The following is a 16,896-nucleotide window of genomic DNA, read 5'->3' on the forward strand; positions in this document are numbered from 1 at the left end:
GTTTGTCGTCAGCTTTTATCTAAAATAAGTTTGTGGTTTTGTTTTGTTTTCTTTTTTTTTCAGTCCCATCTCATGCCTACAACAACTTGAACTGAACAACTGAAAGGGCGCGTTCTCTTTGGGCAGAAAAGGTGAAGGAGCGTCTGACAGGAACAGAAAAACAAGTTACACCCACATACTTTCATTTTCACGGGAACATTTTGTTATGAGTGGCTGCGTGTGCATGTGTGTACGGTTTTTTTTCCTGTTCTTCTGTAGGAACTAATTATCAGGCGGCCTCTTTTCTGCATTAGCATCTTTAATTAGTCTTATCACTCATTCAGTTAATATTGTAGGTTTCTTGTTTTTAACATCCGAAGTCTTTTTCTAAAGCTGAATTATGTCTATTATACTATTCTAATACAAGCAATGACACCAATGATATAACAAACACACTATTTTGAATTAGTTTTTTTTATTCTCTTACAACATATACTTAGGGTTACTTGGAAATGATTAAATGTTCTCTAGAGCAAAGTGGGGAAACCGAAAGCATAAAAATAGCGTCAAAGCTTTCGCTTTCGCTTGTGGGAGCGCACTGAATTTTAGTTGCGACTTCTCCATTTAACTTTTCGATTCACCATGTAAGTGTAAAACTGAACAGCTCCATTAGCTGACTTATTATTCTACTTTTTTCGTTTTGTTAGATAGAATAAATCACAGAATAAAATATAGGCCTATTGTTATGTTAGCAATTTTGGTTTAAAACTAGTGTTGTTCCTGTGACACGCAGCATGTGCTGAAGATGGATGAAGGAGCCAAGTTGCACCTTAAAGAGTGGCTGGTAGCTCAGATAGAGAGTGGGAAATATGAAGGTCTGTGCTGGGAGGATGAGGACAAGACAATGTTCAGGATTCCCTGGAAGCACGCAGCCAAGAAAGACTACAAGCAGACGGAGGATGCTGCTCTTTTTAAGGTCAGCCCTTCCTTTATGTTTCGCTCTCAAAAATCTGAAACTTGTAAACAGGTTATTTTTACTCTGAAATAGGAAAAGCATTCATTTCTATCCGAAAGGTAAGCGAGTGAAACCAAAACTGAGATCAACTTAACCTCTACCCTAAAATCTACAGTTGATTACCGACCTGTGACAATAAGCAACCTAATCATTAAATGTCTTTTTTAGGTGCAATAAGTGTAAAAATATAGCGTTTTGATATTTATTCTAAAATCCTATTGTATGTTTTATGTCGTTTCGCCGTTGAATAAGGTGCTCCCGCTATGGAAGGTGGCATAAAATGTTCAGAGCCAAAACATGGCTCTTAAGAAAACATTAGGAGATATAAGATTTGTCGTTTTCCACTGGCGATTGTTTATATAGCAACGCTTTTCTAGATATATGTAACAAAATAGATTTACTTGCACCAATATGTGGGAGCTTATATCAAATCAAATCTGCTCTAGTGATCCTAACTTGGGTTGAAAAAAGTATGAAGAAACTAAACCTAAAGGAAAACGATGGATATTCTTCCTCGTGTTCCTTTAAACCTTTAATGGAATCACTTTAATACGATTAATATGAAAGTTTGTGAAATTCTTGTAATTTGAACAAACTGTGTTGATTCCTTGTGTTCCGTACGATCCAACATGCAAAAGAAAACTAAAGCGCCCCTGATGCACCATGGGCAAATTTTGCAAGCAGCAGTGGCGCATCCAGAAGGGTGGCCGGGTGGGGGAGACTCCAATAATCTTGGTGAGGGAATATCAGGAATATCAGGAGCTTTATGGTTCTGTTGTTATAAATAAGGGAAATGGGACACAAAAATGACATATAAGTAAGTAAATAAATAAATGCTAAAAGTTGGAACATGTTTTCTATGTATTATATACACCACTATCCGGTGGGGGCCAGTGGGGTGGCCATCAAATTTATAAGGGCGGCCATTGTTGCTGTTTTTGGTCTTTATTAATTACCTATTATTGGAAATTCTAAACCCAATCTAACCTGGCTGACTAAAAGCGGAAATAGCAGTACACAATTCCAACAATTAACATGGAAATCATCCATGTAAACAAACGAAAAATATAAAATGATCCAAACACAAATTCAAAGTAGTAAAAAGAAAAGATAAATATCTCCTACACAAGCAAACAGTTAGACTTAAAAGTCTTGAAGAACTCTTCACTATCCTGTTGCCTTAAGCTCCCTGTTGGTAAAACACTGCAAATAAGAGCAGAAGCATTTCAAAAACTAAAAAGAGAGACAATATTTCATTCTAAATCTGATTTTGATAAATTAATTTTAAAATAAATATTATTTTACCCTTTGGGATTTCATTTCCTTCCATGTTTTGTAGATCTTAGAATAAATGTGTGTCTTTGCAAACCACAATGAGGTACTGTTACCCGCTAAAGATAATGAAATGCCTACCAGACAATCAAGGTTTTCAAAGAGTACACAACCTCTTTGGGTTATTTCCACAATCCTGGATTTGGTAAGTTGTGACATATTACAGTCAAAGATTAACCAAACAGCACTAGCTGATAGAAGTTCCTATTCTCAATGTATTAAATAATTATGGAAACATCTACTGCCAATTACTGATCAGGGGGGAATTATCTGACCTCTGACCGAGCAGTTGGTGCATCTCTAGTATCAACACATCTCCTCCCTGAAAATAATCCTGTGAAGTAAAATGTGATCTGTGTTAGAATTTACTTTGTTGTGATTACTTGTGTTTAAACTTAAATTAGCCATTTTCTGGTTATTAACTGTTTGAACTGACACTAGACATATATCGTTTGTTTGTGTGTCAGTACTTAGTAAGTTTTATGGTCTTTCATGCAACTTCTCTTTCTATTCAAACTATCTTCTTCGAGCCGGGAAACAGAGCAGTTGTATTCTCAAGGTCTTCTCTGTACTATCAGTAAGTCTGTTGCAATTAAATACATGCCTGGGAACACACACTTTTGTAGTACATTACAGTGAGTTCACGTGTGCAGAGGCTGGCCTGCCCACAGTATTAGCATACAGCCAATTAGACTGCAGTGCGTGCCTAAGTCCAGCATATTGTTGCCAGCAGGTGCATGCTCAAGAAGATAAATATGTATTGTCCTCTAATTATGGGGCTCTTTTCTGCGGAAAAGAGTTCAGCGCTGTATAACTTTGTATGTTGTCCAAATGAATTAGGCTTTGGCTTCTAAGAACTTAAGACTGACTCCAAAGACAAAAGAAAGAAAAAAATGACACCTGTAACAATGTTTATTGTTCTGTTGCTTTCCAGAAACAAGGTGAAAAATACCTTTACTAATATACGTTTTATGTCTAAATGCAACTACAAAAATAAGATTTGTTTTATATTTTTTTCTTTTTTTTGTCTGATTTAATGAGGATTTAAATCTCCATATTAGCTAGATTGAATTTATTCAAATAATAATTTTCTAAATTAGCATCTTCTTTTACTGCTTATGCACAGGCCTGGGCAGTGTATAAAGGCAAATACAAGGAGGGCAGGGATAAAGCTGATCCCACAATGTGGAAGACCCGACTCCGTTGTGCACTTAACAAGAGCACCGACTTCCAGGAGGTTCCTGAACGCAACCAGCTGGACATCACTGAGCCCTATAAGGTCTACCGAATCGAGCAGGATGTCTGCCTATCTAAGACAGCAGGTAAAAAAGACTAAGCTGAGGTCAAACTGACTTTTATCTTTTCTGTTTTGTTTTCCTTTTACAGCTATTTGATGGCAAATAATTGTCGTATTTGACTTCACTTGTGCCTTCTTCTTCTTAATCTTCGCAGCTCATCCTCAGTCAAAGTATGTGTTCAACCGTGTAAAACTGCCTCCAGGGAGTCCTGGTTTTCCGGAAAAACAGGTACAATAAGAAATACATGCATACATCCAATGAGACATTATTTACAAAATGTGTCCAGGGGCACACTGAATACTTTTGGTTTGCATTGGTGGTTTGATGAATAATTATGAGTTTCACAAAGGGATTTAAAAACATATCACAAGTCATTTTAAGGCCAGTCACAATAAAAGATGTGGACAGCTTTTTAATTTCACAGCACAGCAAAAATGATAGAGTTGACCCTAGCACTAAAAAACAACACGAACAGCTCAAACAAACAGCAGGAACAGAGACAGTAGTACTTCACATGAACCATACCATAAATCTTCTTGCATTGGAAAGTATAGCTGCAGTCCTTACTAGATGCTTCACTAACTTTGGTTTCTGTTTTTGTAGTTTCACTGTCAAAAGGAAACGTTTCAAGCACACAAAGAAGAGAAACCATGTGCTGGTAAGGGTTACATACACAAACATGTCAGAAATTCTTCAAGACGATCATGCACATTTACAGATGCAACTCTATAAGTTTGAATATCACAGAAAAGTTTGCTTATTTCAGTAGCTCAATTTAAAAAATGGAACTTATACAGACTGATCTATTGACAGTGCTTATATCCTTTAGTTTCAATGATTATGGCTTATAGCTAATGAAAACCCAAAATTCAGAAAATTAGAATAAAACATAAGCTCAATAATTTTTATTTATTTATTTAGGAATGTTGTTATGACCATGGTATGGCGTACACAATCAGGGGTAAGATCATAGTCATTGTCCATTAGACTTTGACATTCCCTAAAGGGGGATTTATGGCTGTAGTCGGTGCCTCAAGTGCATCACACAGAGCTGTATCATGTGGATGAGCCACTTCCGAACCAAAAAGAACTAGACTATTGCTAATTGGTACTAAGTCCTCTTTTCAGATGAAAGTACCATTTACAATTTAATTTGGAAATCAAGGTCCTAGAGTGTTGTAGAAAGAGTGGAGAGGCTCAAAGGAAGATGTTGCTTGAGGTTGTTGAGTTTAAAAAACTGTTTATGTGAGAACAGACCTCAAAACTACTTCTCTCCATTGAGGATTTATTGAGGACTCAAGGTTTGGTACACAAAGACTCCTCCTCTGTTCAATTCACTGTACACACCAAGGCACACACAAATCTAATCATTCAGTGTATACATGTTTTTTATAATGGATAATGTGAAGCAAAATTGCAATGCTTGGTTATGAAAAGGTTGGGTTGAAATTTTAGACCCCCCTTCGTGGATATGAAGCGTCACTTCTGCCTCTGCATGTGAGGTTTCCATGGTCAGAGATAATTTGGAGAGCCATGTCATCTGAAGGTGTTTGTCTGCAGTGTTAAGTCTAAAGTGAGTATAGCCGTCTAACAGGAAATTCTACAGCAATTATTGTCTCCTATTACAGACAAGTCTTATGGCAATGCTGATTTCATTTTACAGCAGGACTTGCCACCTGCCCACACTACCAGAAGAATAACTATTTGTTTTAATGACCATAATATCACCATACTAGATTGGCCCTTAAACTCACCTGACCAAAACCTCAGAATCAATAGTATATCATCAAGAGAAAGATGAAGGATGACAGATCCAACAACGTAGTTAGGCTGGAGACTATTAAAGTAACATGGGCTTCCTTGACACCTCAGCAGAGCCACAGGCTGATCATCTCCCCGCCACACTGCAGTGATGGCACATATTTAGGCAAATATAGCTCAGGCCAAGTATTAAAATAAATGAACTTTCAAAATATATTCTAATTTACTGAGATGCAGCTTTATGTTCAAAGGACCCAAAATTTCATCCAGACAAAGCATGATTTACAGGATTTATTTTAAATCTGAAACTGGTGGGAGTAAGGAAACTTTGGCAGGAGCACACCAGAAACTCTGCAAGGGGATAGGACAGGTTAGTGGCTGTTAAAGTGTTGAGGGAATCTAAAAGGACTCAAAACGAAAGCTACGAACATTTTCAGGATCAGTCTGAGGGCTTCAATCCAAACTCTGGTAATTCACCTGCTCTGGGGATCCAAAAGGATGTCAGGAGATTGAATGAGGGCAAGGAAAAACCCCCTGGTATTCCAGAGACAGGAGCCTTTGATAATGAGGCAGTAACTTAAAGGCTGCAGATCACTTAAATAGAGCAAATCAAAGGTGAGTAAAATTGTACTGATTGAAGCTGAGGAGGTGGGCGTGGCAGAGAAGAGGACAAACAGACATGAAACCATAATAGCTTCATTTTGTTTCATACTGTGTAGGACGATCATAGAAATAATGTAAATCACATTTTCGGAAGTATTGTGTTAGCAATTGGTTTGATCTGGGGTACTGTGAGGTTGGTTGCATTTGGTGTTTCCTATATAGCCATACTTGCAAAACATGTAGAAACATCAATCTTTCAGGAAGTCAGTAAATAGTTCAGCAATTCTGTGAAATTCTGGAGAATGTTTAGTAAAAATTGCTTTCCTCTGATATTTAATTAAATTTAGTTTTGTTTTAGTTTTCCTTTTTTTCTGTATTGAAATATTATACTCAAGGTATGACTTTCTAAACAAGGTGTTTTGTAGTTCTTAGTCTAAGGGTGTCACAACTGGTTGTCTGTGCACACAAATCTCTGTGGGAAGAAGTTCTTGGTTTTGCTCCTACATTCTTAAAAGTAAAAGACGCTAATGCGAGAGAGAGGTTCTGCTATAGTGCAACATGTACTGGTTGTCAAATGTCACACAGTTTCCTTTTAAAGTAGTTCATGTTTGAGAAATTAAAGGTAACGAGGAAAATGATTTTGTTATACAATTTTATTGGTGGCAAATGATGCAAAGTTTAGCTTTCAGTGACGTGTAGTAGAGGGAAAGTTATATATTTGTTTATATTTATTAATTTGTTTTCAGCTCCTTGAGTCAGTATTTATTGGAACCAGCTGCCTTTGCAGTTACAGCTGCAAGTCTTTTGGGGTCTCTTTATCAGCTTTGCACATTTCTTCCAATTTTTCTTCACAAAATAACTCAAGGTCAAAAAGACTGGGTGTCTGTAAACATCAAGTTTTAAGTCTTGCTACAAAATTCCAGTTGGATTTATCTCTGGACTTTCATTAGGCCCTTCTAAAACAAGAACATGCTTTGTTTTAAACGTTTGGGGCCACTGTCCAACTGGAAGGCAGAGGTCTGCCTCAGTGTCTAGATTTTTGCAGCCTCTGACAGTTTTTTTTTCCTGTTTTAGCTCCATTGATTGACTCTGAACAGCTTCCCTGTCCATGCTTAAGCAAAGCAGCCCTACAGTATTACGATGATGCCACCACTATGTTTCACAATGTTGAAATTGAGTTCAGGGTAATGTGCAATGTTTCAGCTGCACATAGAGAATTGCAAGTAGGAAAGAAATTTAATTTAGGTCTCATCTGACCAAAGCCCCTACTTCCGAGTGTTTGCTGTCCCCTTATAGAAGTGGTTTTCAAAGTAGGGGTCACCAGGACTCAGAAAGGTTGGGGAGATGAAAAACACTTCTTATTCTCAACAGTTTGTTGAATGTTAAACCCTGGGATTATAATTGTGTTAACATATTTTAAATATACTCTTAATAATATTCTTACAATAATTCAATTCAATTCAAATTCAATTCAAAAATACTTTATTAATCCCAAAGGGAAATTAAATGTTGTTGTAGCTCATTATGAGGGTTTCTTCAAAGAGCCGTTGTAGATGCTGATGGCTGTGGGCAGGAAGGATCTCACAACCCTTCAGTCTCACAAACTGTGGTCTGTTTGTCAGGTAGTCTTTGATCCAGGAGATTGTTGAGGCCTCCACCTGAGTCTTCTGGAGTTTCTGACAAAGCAAATCAGGTTGGATTGTATTAAATGCACTGGAGAAATCAAAGAACATGATCCTCACAGTGCTACTGGCTTTGTCCAGATGACAGTGGGTTTGTTGAAGCAGGTGTATGATGGCATCTTCAACTCCAACTCCACAGCGATAAGCAAACTGAAGGGGGTCCTGATGGTTTACTGTTTGCTTACTCAGGTGGGCCAACAGGAGTCTCTCTAGGACCTTCATGATGTGAGATGCTGTTTAGGGGGGCCATGGTATGGAAAAGTTTGGGAACCCCTGCCCTATAGGACTTGTAGCAGACTTCAAACATGAAACTGTAAAATCCAGACTATTGGTTGTTCTATCATAAGACTGTCCCATCTATGCAGCTCTGCCAGAGTCAACATGGGTTTCTAAGGTGCTTCTTTGATTAATGCTCCCCATTCACAGTTTAAATCAGCGACCATGTCTTGGTAGGATGGCAGAAGCCTTTACAGAACAGCTGTGTTTATGCTGGAATTGGTGCACGGTGGCACAGTTGGTAGCACTGTTGCCTTACATCAAGAAGGTCCTGGGTTCGATTTCCAGCCAGGGGTCTTTCTACATGGAGTTTGCATGTTTTCCCCATGCATGCGTGGGTTCTCACCAGGTACTTTGCTTTCCTCCCACAGTCCAAAGACATGCCTGTTAGGTTAATTGGTCTCTCTAAATTGAACCTTAGGTGTATGAATGAGTGTGTGCATGGTTGTTTGTGTGTTGCCCTGCGATGGACTGGCGACCTGTCCAGGGTGTACCCTGCCTCTCGCCCATAGGCTGCTGGAGATAGGCACCAGCTCCCCCATGACCCACTGTGGAATAAGCGGTAGAAAATGACTGACTGACTGAATATCACACAGATGGACTCCAGTTACTAACTAGGTGACTTTTGAAGGCAATTGGTTGCACTGGCTGGATTTTATTTAGGGCTGTCATAGAAAAAGGGGGTGAATACAAATGCACCTGTTATAAAGTAACAAAATGTAAAAAGGTTTAAGTAATATAATTACACTGTACATTTATTACTTTCCATTATCAACTATTACTTTTCCGACAGATGTCTTGACATTTTCCTGCAGAGGTTGAAATTACCAATAAAGGTCAGGTTTTATTGTCACATCAATAATGTCATGTGACTTAGATGCAGAAATGTTGGCTAAATGATTCTAATAACACTCTACAGCACAGAATTAATAAGGTTAGACTGGAAAGCAGTATTTTTCTTTCAGCAAAAATAAGAGCTTGACATTTAAACGAGTGGGTTCCATTTTAGTCTCATTTGTTCACACAACCTTACAGTGAGACAGTATTCCGAATTTGTCCACATTATTTCTAACAATCTACTCATAATCAGCAATATTCTTTTTGAAGCATATTTTTTTGCGTTGCTGCCTTGTATTACTGAGATACACGTTTCCTTGGAGCCAAGATGGGTTTTTTTTGACGCTCTGCTTTTTACACATAGTAAGAAGATGTTAACTAATTAATCAGGCCTGCATTCAGCTGGTTAACACATAATTTTTTATATCAGCATTATATTGATAAAGCATTTGGTGGTGCTCATTTAGTTGTGACACCATGACTGTGTATTTTGCACCAGCACCAGGTCAATTTATACCATAATCAATGCATACCCTCTTATAATCCCAATATGATTTCATTTTATACCTGCAGACAAAGCTTTTTGCACTCATTTACTTAGCCATTGTGCATCAGTTTTTTTTCTTGGTAGTTTTTGCATTTTTCTTAATAAATAATGGAGTAAAAATATCCTAAAAAGGCTTAAATTGTATGTATCTGTGACTGTAGTTTAAACATATTGGTGTTTTGTAGGTCGCTCTTGGTAAGGTCACTTTTGAAAATCAGACATTGTGTCTTATTGAAATTTACCTGTATTAATGAAGGTTAAATAAAAAACAATAAAATAATTTTGTTACAGTGCACTAAAAAAATATATATAGACATTTATTTTAAATCACTGGTTGTCACAGTGGGTGCATAATGCCCCCCAGAAATGTACAAATTGACACAAGACACACAATAAACACCGGGTGGCAGACAACTCCATGTCAAATGAAATGATTAAAGTTGCAAAAGTACAAAGTGGTAAAATCGTGTAGGTACAAAATTACCAGCATCCGATATGTTATCTTGCTATTGTTTGGTTCAGTGACAAACCTTTAAATGGCTTCATTAGCTGTAGCTGCAGTCCCTCTACAATAACCGCAATGTCTCTATATAAACGGCATAACAGGGAGAACATAAGGAAAATGTCCGCAACCAAAATAAATCTCCACCGCATAACAGCCCCAACTACGGCTTGTGTTTCTAATTGGTCATGGTCTATTGATAGTTTTATTACAGCCTGAAGATTATTATGAAGCCTGTAGCCTCAATCGTTATCTCTGATTGGCTGGTATATAGAGGCTAAATATCCTGCCCGTGTCCAAAGGCCTTTTTGATGGGATCTGCTTGTATTCACAGCTGGAGTCAGAATATAGATATAGATATAGATGAATTAGGATTACCAAATTCATTTCAGGATAATAAGAGATATATATTGTTTATTATTATTTTCTTTAGTCTTACATGTCTTTAGTATTTCTTTAAATTGCCTTTTAAGCTGTAGGACTTTGGTGAAATGTTTTAGGTGTCCTATCATTCCTCTAGCTTCCCACAGTAGTTTGCTGGAATTTTGGCCCATTCCTAAAATAATTTTGACATCATCATGTGAGCTTTTTAAAATTTTTCATAGTCATAAAATCTTGGTGTTTTCATGGTGTCCGGGGCTGTTGCAGGACCAAAGTGCGGGCAAAAGCGAGGGAGGAGCATGATGAGTAGATAAATGTATTTAATGAGAAGAACAGCCAAACCTACAAGTGCAGGTTGGACAAGGAAAACACAGGCAGGTCATAGGACATGGATCAGGTAGTAGCCAGGGTAGTTTCCAGGAGGAACCAGTGGAGAACAATGGTAACCAGAGAGTATAAATACTGAGGGGGAGTGGAGAATGGATCCATGAACCAAGGGAGCTAATCAGATGGGGAATCAGTAGCAGCTGGTGGAAGAGGGATCCTGAATGCAACTAAGGGAGGGTGGCTAGTTAACACAGATGAGCGGGGAGTCCAGGGACATAACAGAAAACATCTAAGTGTACAAAAATAAGTAAACAATGAGACTATCAAAAGAAAATGGAACAGGGAAAACACAATTCTTCAAGAAAATACAAACAAAAACATCTAACATAGTAAAGGGAAGTATCAAACACCTAAACACCAGAATGAGCCTAATAAACATGAATGAACTGAAATAAAGCAAATTAAGAACATGACAGTGCAGAGAAAGCAAATAGAAGGCAAACTCTAAACCTCAAACACAGACAGATTTTGACAGGTGTAAGTGAATTTCTACATTTGCGATATATATATAAAAAAAAAAAATTGCTCTCCTTATTCTTGCATTTAGTAAATATAAATAATTTTGGTAAACCTTACTGACCTTAAACAGGAAAAGGTTAGTCTGATTTAAGGTAAACTAGTGTGAAATTTCCTTATGTGTCTTTTACACTGCATATGTAAGTATACTTTTTAACAACCACATGGACTTGTGAATATGCAAAAATAAAAACCCAGCAAACACTGTTTTTCCCCAGCTTGCGATTTTGAGTTTGTTCTCATGTGTTTTTCTCCTCCAGATGACCTGATGAGGGAGCATATGTACTGTGAGGTAACAGAGAAGAAAAATCAAAATCAGGCTTCTGCTCCAAAAAGTTTCTTCAGCCCTGCACTGAATATAACTGGTGAGCAAATCACAGTTTTCCAAAGAAACATACCTACATCAACACATATGCATTTTTACATTGGTCTTGATCAGTGTTAACTGTATTCTGTATGTACAGATTTTCGCATGCAGGTGAGACTGTTGTACAATGGCCAGACAGTGACGAAAGTGACCACACGGAGCCCAGACGGATGCTTCATCCTCCAGGGTCACGTTCCTTTGGGAAATGAACAGATCTATGGCCCCTGCACTGCCCAGCAGCTCTCTTTTCCCTCCCCGGGCTCTGTAGCTCTTCCGGCCTTCATGACAGAAGCAATGAATCGCCTTCTTTGTCACCTGGAAAGGGGTGTGCTATTGTGGGTGGCACCAGATGGTGTGTTTATCAAGCGCTTCTGTCAGGGCAGGGTGTATTGGAGTGGTCCCTTGGCCCAACACACTGACAAGCCAAACAAACTAGATCGAGAAAAGACCTGCAAGCTGCTGGATATACCCACGTTTCTAAATGGTATTACAGAAGATTCATACTACTTACATTTCTAATTAGAATTAAAAAACTGTTTCTGTTTGAAATATAAATCTGAATCTATAATTTAATGTTTGATCAGCACTCCAGAACAGTTTACAGGGCAAGGGGCCAACACCTTCATATGGGATCGAGCTCTGCTTTGGGGAAGAGTTTCCAGACCCAAATGTACCTAAAACCAGGAAGCTCATAATGGCACACGTGAGTTGGAAAGGGACACAAACAGCTTGCTGCTGTATTCCAGACCATTTACTCATACAACAGGGTAAAATAAGTATCAAACATGTTAATATTTTTCTCAGTAAACGTATTTCACATTGGCCAGTTGATATGAAAATCATACCAGATGCAGACAACAACCCAGGTAATCCATAAACAGAAAGAAGTCAAAACAAATTAGTCCATAAAATCTATTGAACAGTTGGTAGAAAAGCCCTTTTTAGGATAGGACAGCTTTGAAACCTCTCCTGTAAGGCGAAGCTGTCCACATGCATTGTTAAGGTATAATTTCGGCCCATTCTTCAAATTTTGAAGATTCCAGGGGGCATCTGGGTGAACATCTGTTCACCCAAATGTTCAATTCTTTCCATAGAGTTTTAAGTCCATTAACTGGGCCTTATCTTGCAGCTCCACCTTCATATTTTTAGTCTCAGAAGTCTCAGAGGATTTCTCTTTTAATCCTTTCTTCTGTTATATAAATTTCAACAGGACCCACACCATGATGATCCCACTTTCAAACTTCACTATTGGTTTGGTGTTTCTCGGGCAATGCAAAATCCCATTCCACCTTCAACATTTTGTGTGCAATGACATCCATAGAATAAAATATTTGTCTCATTTCATCAAGTTCTGCCAGTGTTTCATTGGCTTGCGAAAACATTTTGCAAAGAACATTAGCATGCCTCATCTGCAGCAGTCTTGCACAGTGAGTGTGCATAGAGGCTGTAACTGCCAATTCCAGGCCTTTCTGAAGCTCTCTACAAGTGGCCCTTGGGTCTTGGAAAACTCCTCTGATTTCTTTACTCCTCTGTTTACTCCTCTGTCATAAATCTTCCAAGGAGGACCTGGTCATGGCTGGTTCATGAAGAAATTATGTTCTTTCCACTTCCAGATTATGGACCCAATGTTCATTGGAATATTCAGAGGTTTAGAAATATATCTAATTTAATCAGTTTGTTTAGAAAATATATTTGTTCAAAAGGTCTATGCTTTTCTCAGTCCTGGCATGATACTTTTTATGGGTCAGAAATTAAGACTAAACCAGCTGATGTTAACTGCCACTGATAGGAAGCAGGATTACTTTCTACATACTACAGATTTCAGTAATTTTTTTGACTTTATGCATTTTTTTCATTTTGATGTTTTAATATCCCATCTCCTTTTGCTTTATTACACATAACAGAATTTATGGATCAGATTGTTTAAAAGTGTTATACTTAGACAACATTTGGTGTGAATTTCTTGCGATTTGCCCCACTAGAAAGATATTTCCAGAGAAAAATATTGACATGTTTTGACACATATTTTCCCAGCAATTTTGATTTTATATACAGACTTGTATTAGCTGAGCAGTAGACGTTTGTAAATGTTGACTTTTGTAAACGTTACAGATCAGAATCTCAGATGTTCCTGCATGAGAGTGACATTTTTGGCCAGTAGATGTCCTTACATCCACAGTGATTAAGTTTTTATTTGTTTCCTGTTGGCCAGGTGGTTCCCTTGTTTGCCGTGGAACTGTTACAGAGATTCAGCTTGAGACAAACTGAGGAAAAACATCAGAATCACACATCCAACACACAAGGAAAAAATATGTCAGCAGACTGAGAAATGTGCCAGAGTAAATACAGACAATGACAAATGAACTTGATCTCCATCCTTGTAATCACCATGACAGAGTACCACATTATTATCAGTATAGATGTATATAGATAAATATTACCTGCATAGTAGCCATGTTTGCAAGTCATTAAGGAAAATTTACTGTAATCTTCATTATTGCAGCTTGTATTTGATGTTATTTTCTGCAGCGCAGCTAAACACCTGTTGTACATTTTGGTCAAAGCATGCTGATAACTAAATAATAATGTGAATGTTTTTCTCCCTCTTCATTTGATGTTGAACTCATACTTGTATTATGACATGCTAATTTAATTTTCTCCCACTGGAACAAATATGTAGAGTAAATTGACAACAGGAATTAAATCTATAAAGCTTTTTCGTCATTTATTTCTAGCGAACATCATATAACAGATTCACAATTTTTTTAAAAATATACATTTTTGTAGCTGTAACATTTAAAAAGAAAAGAAAATAACAGGTAAGATTTTTCTCTTAAAAAAAAAACACAAACTAAAGTGAGAGAGAGTGCTGAATCAGATGATTTACCCGTATCTGAGTTTAAAATACTTTCATCATTTTTCCCTGCCTTCAAACATATACAGTACATTAAAAATGAGACGGGAACTGAAGCGTACAGTACACACAGGGGTCAAGAGCATTCATAAAGCATCATGTTCCAACGTGTTATTAGCACCATTACTCTTCAGCCATACTGCACCTTTTTTAGTCCTTCCATCATTCAGTTTTTAATGGAAAAACACCATGAGTGTCGAGGCGATGTGGCACAGACCTGTCTGTGTGGGTGGGATTGTCTGTTACGCAGTTTTCATTAGTGTTCTCCCTTTCTCAGAGATAATGTTAAGAACACATTGGAGAGTAATACTTTGATGAACAACATTTTGAAATGACTCCCAGTGATGAGAATTAGAAAAAAAGGCGAAGAGTTGCTCATACATTCACCTTGCCTGCCCAGGCCGGCGTGAAGACATCGGCTCAGAAGCAAGAAAAGAAACAATAAAGGAAAAAACTGCATTGCAAGATTGACAGAAATTGCATTAAATGTGTTTAGCATATTTACTGTATATAACATCTGTAATATATATATGTATTTTAACTATATATATATGTATATATATAGTTAAAATCTGCTCATATATATCTGCAATTCCTCAGTAGCGTTTACTACTTTCATAACACTGATTCAAAATACCCTGCAGTAGTTACTTTTATTGAGTACATGTGTGGGACAACCATAACAAAAACAGAGTGAACACAGACAAGTGCTTGATTGTCTCATTAAATGTCTTCGGTGTCTTTGTAAAGACTCATTCAGTTATCTTTAAGCTGCTGCTCCATCTCTGAGTCAATTCACTCCTTCACCTATTCGCACCCTAATTTCGAACCTACGCATTACTATTTCATCCCCTCCTGCTTCTGTTTTGTGCACTTGAATAAAACATTTAATACTTACTTATGAACTTATACCATGGTGTATCTGTTCACCTTTGGTTGTATTTTTTGCCAATTATATAGATCAACTGTCATAAAAATAGCAAACTTTCTCATGCAATTCAGTTTAACTCCATGTTATGACCTAAAAACGTTGTACTACACTCTGTTTCCATCTACTTTTGCTGTAATTTCCATTTAGGTCAGTTAACAAAAAAAACAGATTAGAACCCTTGAGCGGACAAAAATACCTTTAAGTTACCTACTGCTTGTAGATATTATTTATTGGATTCATATAACCATATTTCCTTACAGTATACTCTGGGTAGAATGTAGATACTGTTTCTAGATCCTTGATATAAAATGGGGATGACTGGTGCAAACTGACGCATGATCAGTGTAAAGCCTCCCCAACAAAACAATTTGTCATAAAATGACCAAAACTACAAAGGTAGCAGATGGTGAAGGAGCAAAATGACCCACTCCCTGCTGCTCCTTTCAGGAAAAGAAAGACATGACAGGACTGGACAGGAAAGGAAAGGAAAGGAAAGGAAAGGAAAGGAAAGGAAAGGAAAGGAAAGGAAAGGAAAGGAAAGGAAAGGAAAGGAAAGGAAAGGAAAGGAAAGGAAAGGAAAGGAAAGGAAAGGAAAGGAAAGGAAAGGAAAGGAAAGGAAAGGAAAGGGTCAGCAGGGGCTAGTTCATGAAGTCCTGGAGCGCTACTATCCAAGTGCTTTTAGATACATCCCTTCTCCAACACACCTGAATCAAGTGAATGACTTGTTACTATGCCTCTGCAAAACTGAATGCTTTAGGTATTGGAGAAAAATATATCCAGAAGCTGTGGGATAGTAGCTTTAACTCTCCAGGACTGGACTTGGAGACCCCTGGACTAGACCGGACTAGACACAAATTGTGCCTTCTGTTGTTGTGTATACCTTCCCTGCAACCCTGCCTTGAGGTCTCTCCATCGTTTGTCTTGATAGGTGCAACAGAGACAAGGAGGGTGTGTATGTGCTCATATGTGTGTGCATGTGTGTGTAAGTATGCATGTGCAAGTTTCTACTGCCACTTCATTAGCTTGGAGCCATGAGGTAAATCCACGAGGCTTTTATCAGTTCTGGTTGAGGGAAGTGTGTCCGGTGCAGACCAGTGCCGTTTACGAGGCCGTTGCTGCTCATTAGCAGGAGTGTCTGCGGCCTGTCTGCAAGAAGGGCCTGGTGTTGACAGGGGTTGCTGGGGAGGAAGCGGAGGGGGTGGTGGTGGGGGAGGCATTTCCTCCCTATGTGAGCCGCTTGACTCTGCTGGACCCCTGGGGAGGAGTTGCGTACGATGGGCCCTGGAACTGGTACGACTGGATGTCCGCTGAGTTTGGGTAGGCATTGGGGTTAGGGCCAGGCAAACATCTCCCTCACTGAGCTGACGGCAGGGCAGGCCATACAGCTGTGTAGTTCTTTGAGGAGAGCAGGAAGACCAGCCCTGGTCTCTCACAAAGAATGGGTACTCCACCAAGACCTGCAATAACTCCTAAATATGAACAACAACATGATTACTTTAAAGTCAGTGAGACCTTTGCCATTTAACATCACAACAGTGAGGAAGCTTTTAAACAGAAGCATTCAACCC

At 38.3% G+C, this 16,896-nt stretch overlaps 2 protein-coding genes across 4 annotated transcripts in view; one reads left to right on the forward strand and one right to left on the reverse strand.

Annotated features, from left to right (window-relative positions):
* On the forward strand, positions 1 to 14,199 carry irf10 (interferon regulatory factor 10). Of its 2 annotated transcripts, none has more exons than XM_047373174.1 (9): positions 1 to 131; positions 773 to 955; positions 3,453 to 3,648; positions 3,779 to 3,852; positions 4,228 to 4,282; positions 11,377 to 11,481; positions 11,581 to 11,967; positions 12,068 to 12,186; positions 13,696 to 14,199. In XM_047373174.1, the coding sequence occupies exons 2-9, from the start codon at positions 785 to 787 to the stop codon at positions 13,807 to 13,809; spliced, it is 1,221 nt and encodes a 406-aa protein (XP_047229130.1). In that variant the 5' UTR covers positions 1 to 131; positions 773 to 784; the 3' UTR covers positions 13,810 to 14,199. The 2 variants fall into 2 exon arrangements, with proteins under 2 accessions (XP_047229130.1, XP_047229122.1); XM_047373166.1 differs by lacking the exon at positions 1 to 131 and adding an exon at positions 285 to 623.
* zmp:0000000926 overlaps positions 14,192 to 16,896 on the reverse strand; it is a 21,773-nt gene continuing 19,068 nt past the window's right edge. For both annotated transcript variants that reach the window (XM_047373146.1, XM_047373156.1), the window contains exon 3: positions 14,192 to 16,797. In XM_047373146.1, coding sequence (XP_047229102.1) covers positions 16,333 to 16,797 — 465 coding nt within the window. In that variant the 3' untranslated portion in view covers positions 14,192 to 16,332. The remainder of the gene's footprint in view (positions 16,798 to 16,896) is intronic.

This window comes from Girardinichthys multiradiatus, chromosome 1, assembly GCF_021462225.1.
Source record: "Girardinichthys multiradiatus isolate DD_20200921_A chromosome 1, DD_fGirMul_XY1, whole genome shotgun sequence".
Taxonomy (NCBI): Eukaryota; Metazoa; Chordata; class Actinopteri; order Cyprinodontiformes; family Goodeidae; genus Girardinichthys; species Girardinichthys multiradiatus.